Source organism: Tenrec ecaudatus, chromosome 2 (genome assembly GCF_050624435.1).
Source record: "Tenrec ecaudatus isolate mTenEca1 chromosome 2, mTenEca1.hap1, whole genome shotgun sequence".
NCBI lineage: Eukaryota > Metazoa > Chordata > Mammalia > Afrosoricida > Tenrecidae > Tenrec > Tenrec ecaudatus.
This window is the reverse complement of record NC_134531.1, coordinates 37,728,315-37,742,014: the sequence shown is the minus strand read 5'-3', so window position 1 is coordinate 37,742,014 and position 13,700 is coordinate 37,728,315. Positions and strand designations below refer to the sequence as shown.

The following is a 13,700-nucleotide window of genomic DNA, read 5'->3' as shown; positions in this document are numbered from 1 at the left end:
TCCCCACTATGTCTCAGGACGCTCCCCATTTCAGCCTTGAGTTTCCTGTTTCCATCCACTCTGTTTTCCTGCCCCTATTGGTCATGTGCTGCCCTTTTGGTCTCGTGTAGATGCAGTTCCTCCCGGTTGTTGCTCTTGCTTGATCTTTCATGTACAGCCTTTTGCCACAAAGGCATTGTCTTTTCATCCCTTCATTGCACAGCCTGCATTGGTTCCTTTACACTAGATCCCGTCATTCAAGGCCTTTGACAATGTGACTCTGACCTCTCTCCCAGAGCTCCCTCTGCACTCTCATCTCTCTGGCAGCAGTGGTCCACCTCACACTTCTGGAAGATTCTTTATGTTTCCATGCCTTGGTGTTTGTTCAGACAGGGCCCCCAATTTAGCATGCCCTCGACCACCTCTGCATGGGGAATGAATCCATCCTTCAAGATTAGATCAGACTCTTCCCCTCCCACCCCCCCGCCGCCCCATCTTCCTGCAAGCTTTCTTGCTCTTTCCCCTGAATTCTCTGAATTTGCACCTCTCCGGAGGCCTCCAGCAGAGTGTTCCTCGGTGCTGTTTGCTGCCTTCTAACCTGTGGCTCGGCCACCTGAGAACCCCATGGGCAACCGAAGGAAAGATGGCCCGCTCTGTGCCATCTGGTCAGTCAGCCGTTCACTGGGGCCATTGTGGTGGCCACTGCCGATTCTGAGGACCTTCCAGCATCGAGCGCATCTTTAACCCACCTGAAACAATGTTTCATTAGGACCCACGGGATTTTCTTGGGCTAAATTTTGCACTGCCATTTGGCTTTCGGTTCTCGTCCTGTGGGGGCTTGTGTGTGGCGACAATGCTAGAAGCTACGCCCCTAGGATTTCAAATACCAGCAGAGTCGCCCAGGGTGCACAGGTTTGGGCAGAGTTTCCAAGAAACAGGCTGTCCACTTTTGGAGGAATTCGCCAATGACAAGCTTATAGCTAGCAGCAGACCGTTGTCAGATACTGAAAACCTCGTGAACAACACCAGAACGTTGTCAGAGACCGTGCCAGAAGGTAAGGCTCTCAGGACAGAAAGCACTCAAAAGATGCCTGAGAGAATCAACCAACATGTTGTGGCTAAAGAAAAGCTTTGGGGACCGTTATTTGCTGATGGTGCGCTACTTAATATGAGAAGAAATTGCATTAACCATCAACGACTAATTGGAATTTGGAATGTACGAGGTATAGATCAAGAAAATTGTGTCAAAAATTAAATAGAGTGCATAAAGATCAATATACTAGGCATTAGTGAGCTAAAATGGACTGGTACAAGTGATTTTGAATGAGAGAGTCACATGGTTTACTTTGCTGGGAATAACAAATTGAACAAGAATGATGTAGAATTCATTGTCCAAAGAGCATTTCAAGATCTATATTGAAGTACAATGCTATACCTATATGCACACAAGAAAAGTTCAGTCAATAAACTATTATCCAAACATATGTACCAACCCTTAAACTAGTCATGAAAATATTAAAGAATTATATCAACGTTATTAGTATGAAATTGTTCAAACATGTAATTAAGATGCATCAACGACTAGGTATTGGAATGCAAAAGTTGGAAACCAAAAGGAAGGGATAGTAGTTGGAAAATATAGTCGAGCTGAGAGAAACAAAGCTAGGGATCATATGATAGAGGTTTTCAAGACCAGTGACTTCTTCATCGCAAATACCTTTCTTCAACAATAGTAAAGGTGTCTGACTATATAAGTGGACTTCTCCAGATGGAATACACAGGAATTTAATTGGCTACAACTAAATTGTTCAGAAGGAAGGACATACTCAGCAGACATCAAGCTGAAAGAACTGAAGAAACAATTCGATCCTCAAATTGCAATATTACAAGATTTTATGGGGAAAATATTAAGCCGTGCAGAAAACATCAAAAGAAGGTGGAAAGAAAACCCAGTCACTGTGTCAAACATAATTAGTTGGGATCCAGCCATTTTAGGAAGTAGCATATGAGCAAGAAGAGCCAAGAGAAGCAGTCTAAACTGCGCTGAAGGCCTTAGGGAAAAACACGGCTCTGGGAATTGATGGAATACCAATGGAAATATTTCAATATGCTGATGAAGCATTGGGAAGTACTTCTAGTCTCTGCCAAGAAATTTGGAAGATAGCTATCTGATCAACTGATTGGAATATATCCATATTTGAAAATTTATACAACAATATCATTGATATCACACGCAAGTAAAATTTGTTTGAACATCAATCCATAACAGTTGCAGCAGTAGATTGTTAGGGAGCTACCAGGAGTTTAGGCTGGATTCACCTAGAGGCATGAAACATGGGATATCATTGCTGACAGAAGGATCTTAGCCCATTCTTGTGTTTTATTGATTATATGAAGCCATAACTGTGTGGAGCATAACAAATGATTGATAGTCTTGAGACGAATAAGAATTCCAGAGCACGTCATTGTGCTAATGTGGAACTTGTACATGGATCAAGAGTAGTCAGTCATTCAAAGAGAATAAGAGACTACGGTATGGTTTAAAATCATGAAAGATGTGTGTCATTTTGATTGTGTCATTTTGAAAGATTGTATCATTTTCCCCATACTTACTGAATCTGGGTGATGAGCAAATAATCAGAGAAGCTGAACAATATGAAGATGAACTTGCATCAGAATTGGAATACACTGACAACCAGTGATATACAGAGAAACCAACCTTACTTGCTGAAAGTGAAGGAAACCTTAAAGCATTTGCTGACAAAGATCAAGGAGTGCAGCCTTCAGTATGAATTGCAACTCAAGCTAAAGAAAATAAAAATCTTCACACCTGGACCGGTAGGTAACATTATGATAAACAGAGAAAAGCTTAAAGTTGATTTTGTCTTGCTTGAATCCACAGTTAATGCTCCTGGAAGCAGCAATCAAGAGATCAAATAACGTATTGTATTGGGTTCACCTACCAAAGAAGACCTCTTTGAAATGTTGAAAAGCAAGGATGCTGCTTTGAGGACTAAGGTGTACCTGACTCAAGCCATGATATTTTCCATTTGTCTTTTTTTAAAAAAATAAGGCTTTATAAACGACATATCATACAATTCAATAGTTATATCATATCAAGAGGTATTTTACAATCATCATCACAATCAATTTTAGATCGTTTTCATTATGTATTCAATGTTATTAGCTTCCCATTTCCCCTCACCATCCCTTACCATACCCCCAAGAAACCACTGATCCAGTTACTGTCAGTACAGATTCACACATCTGGATTTCATATACTGAAAACATATACAAACAAAAAAGCTAATGATAACAAAATAAAATAGAGAAAAATCACAATTGAAAAGAAAACATAAAACATTAAAAACTCAAACAACTTTAAAATGGGTCAAGTCTAAATACAGGCATGTACATATGTAAATATATTTATATATAAAGATAGGGAAATAGACCTGTGTGCATATATTTATAGGTTTAGTACTAAGGCAGCAGATACAGACATTGGACCTCTACTCAAGTTCTCCTTCAACGCATGAACACTTTGTTCTAATAGCCTGGCATTCTGTGATGCTCACCTTCCTGACATGATTGCTGAAGACAAAGTGGGTGCATAAGCAAATTTGATGAAGAAAGCTGATGGTGCCTAGCTATCAAAAGATATAGCACCTGGGGGGTCTTAAAAATTTGAAGATAAATAAGCGACCATCTAGCAGGGAAGCAACAAAGCCCACATGGAAGAAGCACACCAGGTGTGTGGTCATAAGATGTCCATGGGATCAGGTATCAAAGAATAAAAATCATATAATTGTGAATGGGCATTGCAGAGTGGGGACCCAACACCCATCTGTAAGCAACTGGATATTCCTTTACAGAAGGGTTGCAGGGAGGAGACGAGCCAGTCAGGGTGCAGTGTAGCAACAATGAAACATACACCTTTCCTCTACTTCTTTAATGCTTCCTCTCTCTTCTCTAACCCCCTTCCCCCCCCTCCCCCCCCGTTTTCTGCTTTCTCATTGTTTGAGGTTTTCCTCTGTTTTGCTTTGTTGTTTGTATGAAATCCAGGACAGGAAAATCTGTAGCAACAGTAACTGTATTAATGGTTTCCTGGGGGATGTGCATGACAGGGGAGGAAATGGGGGTGGGGGAATGAGGAGCTCATAACAATGAGTACAAGAAAGAAAAAAATGTTCTAAAGTTAGAGAAAAAAGAAAATGCCCTAAAGTTGATTGTGATGATGATTTCACACTCTTTTAAATATGATTAAACTATTGAGTTGTCTGATATGGGAATTATATACCAATAAAACTATTACAAGAGAGAGAACTCAGCTCTAGAAGGTGGTATAGCCGTTAAGCAGACTGCCTTCTCACTGCTGCCTTATACTGGCCTCAAATCTGACTCATAGCGACCCTACAGGGCAGAGAAGAAGTGCCCTGTGAGTTTCAGAGACTAACTCTTTCCGGGTGTTGAAAGCCTTGCCTTTCTCTGAGGAGCGGCTGGTGGTTTCTAACTGCTGACCTTGTGGTTTAGTCCAGTGTAACCCACTACACCACCCAGTCACTGCCATGAAAGCACTCCCCATCCAGCGTTGGCAGGGAACATGGTAGGATGGGACATCACACCCAGAGTTGTTCATCTTCATGGCCTTCCCTCCGCTGCCCAAAGAATCCTGGTGGCACAGTGGTCCAGTGCTTGCCTGTGAAATGAAATGTTAGTGGTTCAAACCCACTAGCCGCTCCTCAGGGCAGTCCTGCTCTTTCCACAAGATCATGGTGAGCCAGACTAGATTTGACAGCCCTCCACTACCTTTCAGGGACTCCTGGCTGAACAAAGATGAGCCCTGGGAGTGAGTGTACCCTGGCCCACCCTGACTCTGTGTGTGTGTGTGTGTGTGTGTGTGTGTGTGTGTGTTGTGGGGAGGGGAGGTAGTGGTGATTGTGCATGTGCGGCCTCACTGATTGCAGAACTGGGATTTTTATTTCAGCTCATGGAATTACTTTATCCCTAGATGGCAAAGCACATATATTCTCAAGTGTAAGCCAACCCGAAATTTTAATTAGAAAATTCCGTGTCGGCTTATACTCAAGTGTATACGATATTTAAAATTGTAAGTCTTGAGCTCTGGATGCATACAACTTTCACTAGGTAATGCGAGCTGTCAGGAGTATACCTGCTTAAATATATACATCTGTAAGATACATATTAAGCTATACTTATCTCAAATTATAGCTATATGTCCTGTAAGGACCCCTGGTGGCACTGTCGGTTGCACTGCTGAAGGCAAGTTCAGTCGTTCAAACCCACGAACTGCCTCTCAGAACAAAATGAGATTTTCTGCCCATGTCGAGAATGAGTGCCTCGGACACACTCCATGGGGTGGCTGTGAATCAGGACTGACACTATGGCAGTGGATGAACACAACACACATACACACCATTTAAGAGAAAATACCAAAAGAAAAGAAGAAAAAAGGTACAGATGTATGTCCATCACCGTGACCTCACATAATGTCAACAAGTCACCGAGTGGACTGTACCTTGTCCAAGTCTCTCAAAGTCATCCTGTCTTTCTCTCACCCCCACCCGCCCACCACCACAGCCCCCACCGACAGCCTCCTCCGCTGGCCAAACGCCTCGTGCCCCTGCTGCCCAGCAATTCTTTATGCAGATGGATGAGCTCTTTAAAAACTTCCAGTCAGACCTCATCACTCCTTTGTTTCTTATTCTCTTGGAATAAAACACCAAAGCTGAGTGTGATCCCACAAGCAGGCGGTCCCAGCCCAGTTAGAGTTTTCAGGCCAGAAGCTACAAATCCTCCTACTTTGGGCTCTCTGCTCTCCTCCCCGAGTTCGTTCTAGCTTTCTACCTCCCTCCTCCCCCTCTCTCTCCCTCTCTCCCCCACTGCCATTGGGGAGACGTTGACTCATAGCAAACTTCCACAGGGTTTCTGAGACTGTAAATCTGTATGGGAGCAGACAGCCTCATCCTTCCCACATGTAGTGGCTGACAGGTTAGAACACCCAAACTTGTGGTTAGCAGCCCAATGCCTCTAGGGCGCCTTCATTTTATTTTTTTTTCCATCTCTCTGCCATTGAGTTGATGCCAATTCATAGTGGCTCTATAGGACAGAGTAGAGTTCAGTCAGTTAGTTTCTGAGACTGTAACTCTTTTTTATTTATCAATTTATTAGGGACTTATACAACTCTTATCACAATTCATACATACATCAATTGTGTAAAGCACACTTGTACATTCATTGCCCTCATCATTCTCAAAACATTTTCTCTCCACTTAAGCCCCTGGCATCAGGTCCTCATTTTTTCCCTCCCTCCCTGCTCCCCTTTCCTTCATGAACCCTTGATAATTTATAAATTATTATTTTGTCATATCTTGCCCTGTCCGACATCTCCCTTTACCCACTTCTCTGTTGTCCGTCCCCCAGGGAGGAGGTCACATGTAGATCCTTGTAATCAGTTCCCCCTTTCCAACCCACTCACCCTCTATGCTCCCAGTATCGCCACTCACACCACTGGTCCTGAAGGGATCATCCGCCCTGGATTCCCTGTGTTTCAAGTTCCTATCTGTACCAGTGTACATCCTCTGGTCTAGCCAGACTTGCAAGGTAGGATTCAGATCATGATAGTGGGGGGTTTGGGGAGAGGGAAGGAAGCATTTAGGAACTAGAGGAAATGTGTATGTTTCATTGTTGCCACATCACACCCTGACTGGCTCGTCTCCTCCCCGAGACCCCTCTGCAAGGGGATCTCCAATGGTCTACAAATGGGCTTTGGATCTCCACTCCTCACTGCCCCCCTCATTCACTATGATAAAGATTTTTTGTTCTGATGATACCTGATACCTGAACCCATTAATACCTCGTGATCACACAGGCTGGTGTGCTTCTTCCATGTGGGCTTTGTTGCTTCTGAGCTAGATGGCCGATTGTTTACCTTCAAGCCTTTAAGACCCCAGACACTATATCTTCTGATAGCCGGGCACCATCAGCTTTCTTCACCACATTTGCTTATGCACACATTTGAGACTGTAACTCTTGACAGGAGTGAAACTCTCCATCTTCCTCCTGAGGAGTGGCTGGTGGAATTGAACTGCTGACCTTGCAGTTCGCAGGCCAACACAGCACAACTATAGCACTAGGGCTCTTTTTGGCATAGTTAAGTAGAATTCTTTTCTTTTGACTCAACTCAACTCACTGTCATGGAGTCGATGCCGACTCAAAGCAACCCAGTAACAGGGTAGAACTGCCCCCGTGGGTTTCCGAGACTAACTCCTTACAAAAACAAAAAGCTCCATCTCTCTCTCTCTCAGAGAGACTGGTAGTTTCGAACTGTTGACCTTGGGGTTACCAGTCCAATGCCCTATGTTCCTCTGTTCTTTCTAAAGACCAGCCCTTTCAAAGTGCTTCACATGTAGAATTTAATGACACGCATTATGTTCAGGGTGTTATTCAACCCTCGCTGCTTTCCATTTCCAAATGTTTCAATGACCCATAGCAGAAGTTCAGTGGATCCTAAGCAAGGAATCCCCTCTCCCCCTGCCTCCCCTCTGCCCCGAATCACCACTGTTGACCTTTGGATTTCAGGACAACTCTTGTCCACACTCTCTGCTGAGTTAACTTTGACTCCTCTTTCTAATCTTGGCCAAAATAGCCCTTCCTTCAAGTCCCTGAACATGGAGGGCTAACCCCACCTGGGCACGCCACCTAGGCCCTATCACATTCAGAATCCACCAATTGGTGTGCTGATCTCCTATTTCTGCTGTGTGCTCACCCGGATATCCCCTTGACTCCACAAGGCCTGGACTTGGGCCCAGACTCTGAAATACGATCACACCTCCCCGGGCCATTCATTACTATGGAGCAGGCTTTCTTCCTCTGGCCTCAGACACTCTTTGTGTAGCTTTGGCCAGACTTCAGTTTGTCCTGATTTTGGTCTTTAAAGCCTTTGTTAATGGAAGTGATAAAAACTTGCTTTGAATGCACCAATTCACAGATTTTAAATTTTCTTTTAACGTGACAAATTGTCTCTGGGCCATTAGTTCAATCGGGAGTTTCATTTGGCAATTCCGGATGGCTGTAAGTCACAGGAAATCTGCACAGGTATCTACGTAGCACTTCACTGAGGTCACTGGGCCTTCCCGAGGTGGGAGCTGCGTCCCTAAGCCGCCGCTGGCTCTTGGCTGTCTTCCGAGCTAGCCTGTTCCTCCCCTCCAGTCCACTGCAGCCACCACTGCCACTGAGCCACTAAGCCTGGAGCCTGGGCTACTGGCAGAACCATGAGTTGCTGGTGGGCTAGGAGAGGCAGGTGACGTCTGGGCAGCAGCTTGGTGGCCTCATCCTGGCAGGAAGCCTTTCCTTTCGCGTGTTTTGGATCACGGTGACGTGGAGCCAAGGAGCCTGGACCCTTCCCCCACCCAGCAGGTGCCCGCCAGGTGCATCCCAAGGAACTTTGTTTGGAGATCACGGCATAAACCCAAGGAAGCAGAATTGCTCGGGGACCTTTCTCAGCTTTGGGGAGTCCCCGAGGGGTGCAGAAGGCTTCTAAGGGAAGATTGATTGTTGGGGGTCCATTCAGAGGAACCTCTGAAGAAAATCAGCCACTGCAGGGTCACAGATCACACTTCTTCTTTGACACACATGGGGGCGCTATGAATCAGCATTGACTCACAAGCTTTCCCAGCTTTCTCTTCCCTAATAGAAGGCAGATCTCCCGTCTGTCTCTCCTTCCCCTTCAGGCTGGAGAGGCCACCCAGGTAAGCGCGTCTTTGGACCCTGCCTGTTCTGTGGCCACTCATGAGTTGAAGGTGTGGCTTTGAGTATCTCTGGGTGATATATGGCATTGTCCTGGCCCTGTCACCTTGGGCGGCACACAAACCTCTCTGTCTGTTCTCGTGTATCTCAGTCTCCCCAGTGCTGGGTGCGGGGTGTTCTGGGGGAGTGGGGAACAGCACAAACAACAAAGCCAATCTCTATTATTTTTTAGAGCCCTCCCACCCCACCCCCACTGATCGCAAATCTCTATTACTAGGGGTTTTGTTAATGGCAAAAAAAATTGGCAATACAGAGTAGTGACATCGTGTTTAGTATCATGGTGAATATGATTATTGTCACTGAATTGTTCACAGAAAATGGTGGAGATGGCAGATAATTTGTTACATCTATTTCACTACAACAGACAAGTTTTTAAAGCAAAACAGAAACAATACCTTTGCTCTCAAGAATCTCAGCCCTTACTCTATTACACAAATCATTGTGGGCTCTGCTTTGGGCTGCTGGTGGAGGAGTTGGCAGTTCGAACACACCAGCTGGTCTTCGGGAGAATGGTTTCTCCTGTAAACAATTTCAGTCTTGGAAACCCACTGGGGCAGTTCTGCCCTATCCTATAGGGTCTCTATGCATTAGAACTGACTCGATAGTAGGGAGCTTGCCATGCAAAGAAGATTATTACATGAGTCAGAAATGAATGGTCTTTTAGATAAGTAACGAATGGGGCTAGTCTGGTCTCTGGTTAATGTTATTTTCTCTAATTGTGTTAGTCTGGGTAGACTAGAGAAACAAATCCATAGAAACTCATATGTGTATAAGAGATAATTTTATATAAAGGGTAATGGTACATTAAGAAAATATCCCAGATCAAGTCCATAAGTCTGATATTAGCTCATATGTCCAATACAAATCTATAAAATCCTCTTCTGACTCACAAAACACATGCAATGATGCCAAATGCAGTATGATCACAAACTAGTGGGTAGAAAGTCTTTCGATCCAGTGGCATTGTAAGCACCTCAGCGCTGGCAGGGGTCTCATGTGGCTCCTCCAGTTCCCAGGGCGGCATCAGGGTAGGTCCATGTGGCTTCTCCTCAAAGATGTCTCACAGGAAGTGAGCAGAGAGAGAAATGTCTCCTGCCTCCAAGGAGGAAATTCCGGAGTTCCCAGAATTCTCAGGAGAAGGCCATGCCCACACAGAGACCTCATTGGCTATGATCCGATTGATGGGCTCGACTCCAGCCCTTCACTCTTAATCCAACAAGTCCCAAATTGACACCAGATTATGGAACTACCACAAGCTCCCCTAAAATGATTAATAACAAATCAATCAATCAAAAGAAAATTAGTCCCCAAGTACTTACCTTCCAGATGGCATTGGATTTATTAATCCTACTGATCTGTATCTGAAAATTCATTTGTATTTCCTGATGATCAAGAAGGCCATGGACACTCCATAGCAAACTGAAACTTTGGTATGTTGAATCGATGGCAAATTTAAGTGAACCAGGGCTCACAGAGAGAGGTTCCGATAAGCCTGAAAGACGAAAACAAAGCATGGAATATCACTTAATGAGAGCCTGACTGAACTGTTGAACACGATCACTCTTCAGATTTGGAAAACATTGCTCATACATGCATCCTAGATGTAGACACCTTTAAGAGTTGGGGGAAATTTTTAAGAAATCAACTTATAGATGTAGATACTAAACCATGTGAGCAAAAATGAGTGGCTCATAAACACACAGCGGGTTAACAAACACAGCTCAAAAAAAAAAAAGGCTCTCTTATTAGCCTGTCTACTCATAACTAAATGATGAGGCTGAATCAAGAGGGAGCTTTCTCTCCTATGTTTCGGATATCTAGAATTCTATAAAACTAAGAGTTTTGACAAGTACATAAATTGTATGGTCTCACATATAAAAGGATGATAAGGGGAAATGCATGGAGACCAAAGCTGACTTGTGGTCACCACGGGTGAGAGGGAGAAGTTATGACCTTGATTAAAGGTGGGATGGTTGCACATTGGATTATTGTAAGTGCTGTCAGAAAGTTGTACACCTGTAAAAGGCTTCATTGGAAAAGTACGTGTGAGCCACATATACGAGGTCTATAGCTAAAATATAGAAAGAGTAGTTGCCAAGGTTGCTTATGAGCAACCAACAACCTCATGGTGTTTGGTTCCTTGATTTGGAGGCTTAAGGTCATGGTTTCACCAGACATCCTAGCTAATTGGCCTAATTACATGCTCAGTGCTTCTGGTCTCCCTCCCACCTGACTGAGTAGTGCCTGGGGTCTTAAAAAGTTGCACGCACCCAATCCAAGGCACCACAGTTGGTCTTTATTCACGTGGAGCAACAGAGGGAGAAGGGGAGTGAGGAATGAGAGAAGCAGAGGCAATGTGTGGATCATCATCTCCATGAATACCCGCCGCCTTTGCCACGAAAGCAGGTTAACTGGATGGTCCGAACGACCATTACAGAACATTTTGGTCAAAGATCAATGGAAGAATCTTGGTCTAAATGCAGGGCCACATTTAGAAACCTAGTGGCATAGTGGGCTCCCTGTTGGACTGGTAGCTGAAAAGTCAACCGCGGGGAACCACCAGCTAACTCCATGGAGAAGGATAAGGTTTTCTATGCCGACAAAGAGTTCTAATATCACAGACCCACGGAGACACTTCTCCTCTGCTCTATGAGGTCACCAGGAGAAGGCATCGACTCAATGGCAGGACGTGATGGACCCCAGGCTTTGGGGAGCCACAAGAGCATAGATGAACCCCCACAACTTTTGCCCTGAGATAACCGTTAAACTTAAAACCCCAAATACCTACTGAAGTCTTCCTAGAGCCAACTAATGAGCTATTGAGTAAAAAGAAGGGGGAACGTGTGCTTGATCATTAAGCTGCTTTAAAAATGATGTAAGCCTGTATTCAAGATGGTAGTACTGGGAGGGGGTGATTGTAGACAGATAGGCACTGAGGTGGTGGGATCCTGGTGGCAACTGAAGAGCAGAGAGTCAAAGAGTCAGAAGAGAAGGAAGAACCATTGGCTCCAGGGAAACTGTCAGGAACTACTGATTCATGCTTTCTCTTAAAATGGGAAAAGAAATGCAATATTTTGGAAACTGACCCTAAGAGACCTATTTTACCAGTAGACAATGTTGGCATTGCTGGAGAGCATGAAGGCACTCGGCTAGAACCCGTTAGAGTTGACGATGTGGAGGAACATGAGAAATTCCATCTGGCATCAGGAATACCACGTCCTCTTTTGAATCTGGTTTGAATTTCTGGCAATTCTCTGCCATTTTATGGACACAGCTACTTTTCAATTAGCTGCAGCACAACTTCACTTGTGTGTGACATTGATGGTATTGTTCAACAGCTTCCACATTCCGTTGCATTACCTTTATTCGGAATGGGTATGAATAGGGATCTCTTCTGCTTGATTGACCAGGTACCTGTCTTCCCAAGTTCCTAGAGCCTTTTCACCAATGCCTTCAAGTGTAGCATTCTTCCTTCGATATCATTAGTGCTTGATCATATGGAAGTGGTTGAAAAATTTTGTGGGCTCTTTTTTTGCAATTAAGTCTTCTTGGTAGTGATTCTGTGCATTCTTTCCATCTTTAGATGCTTCCTGCAACATTCAAGATTTTTACCCACAAACTTTCCATATTGCAACACGAGGCTTGAAGTTTTTCTTCAGTTTCTGCAGCTTGAGAAATGCTGACAGTGCCCTCTTCTTTGAGTTTTCTGGCTCCGGGTCTTTGTATGTCACTAGAATACAGTCTTTGTCGTTCGTGAGTCACCTCTTGAACACTTCTGTCTAGCTCATCTACTTCACCATTTCTTTCATCTGCCTTAGAGACTCCAGGAGGCAGACCAACTTTCAGTCTCTCTTCTGACATGTTTTAGTCTTTAACTTCTTTCTCTTCTTTCAAATAGCTGTTCTGCTCACATACAAGCCTTCGAGAGAGGCAACCCTAAGCCTCAATAAGGCAGCACCTCGTCTTCACTAGAACGACTACACTGTTTTTTCATGAAAAGGCAATAAAGGATGGCAAGCACTGGCAATCTGCCTCCACCGGTACTGGGCTTGGAAAAGGGCGTGACCGCTGAGGGAAGCTGGTGGCGAAGGCTCCTTACAAAACTGAAACACACACACACACACACACACACACACACACCACACACACACACACACACACACACACACCACACACACACACACACTCACACACACACCCCACACACACACCCCGCACACACACCCCACACACCCCACACACACACACACACCACACACACACACACCACACACACAGACACACACACACACACTCACACACACACACACCCACACACACCCCACACACACACCCCACACACACCCCCCCCACACACACCACACACACACACACACACACGGAAAAGGAACAAGAATTAGCTTATGGCTAGAGTATGACCAGGGGCCCTGGTGATAGAGGGGCTACGCATTGGGCTGTGGGCTGCATGGTCAGCAGTTCCAAACCACCAGGCCCTCGAAGAGGCCATCACGCTTGGCAAAGTAGAGGGTGAGGGAAGAAGAGGAAGGGCCTCAACAAGATCGAATGACACAGCGGCTGCAACAATGGCCTCGGACATAAGACTAAATGTGAAGTGGCGCAGGACCAGGCAGTATTTCATAATGTTGTACAGAATCTAACAACCACGACATTTTATTTCTGTTTGCCCAGCCAGAGGCTCTGAGGCTGCTTCTGGGTGAGGACAGCTCTGTGACACTAAGACCAGTTGCATGCCTGCCAGTGTATGGGCACTCCATGCTTGGTTTAGAGAGAGTGTGAATGCGTACACAGTTGTCTGTTTGCTATTTGTGTAGCATAAGTCAAGGGCACGTTTGGCTAGTGTGGGTTGCTGTCTATTGCAGAGCAGGTGGCTC

The 13,700-nt window shown here is 44.8% G+C and overlaps 1 protein-coding gene across 2 annotated transcripts in view; it reads right to left on the bottom strand.

Moving 5' to 3' along the window:
- OSMR (oncostatin M receptor) overlaps positions 1-13,700 on the bottom strand; it is a 78,531-nt gene that overhangs the window by 38,522 nt on the left and 26,309 nt on the right. For both annotated transcript variants that reach the window (XM_075540958.1, XM_075540959.1), the window contains exon 3: positions 10,128-10,300. In XM_075540958.1, coding sequence (XP_075397073.1) covers positions 10,128-10,300 — 173 coding nt within the window. The remainder of the gene's footprint in view (positions 1-10,127; positions 10,301-13,700) is intronic.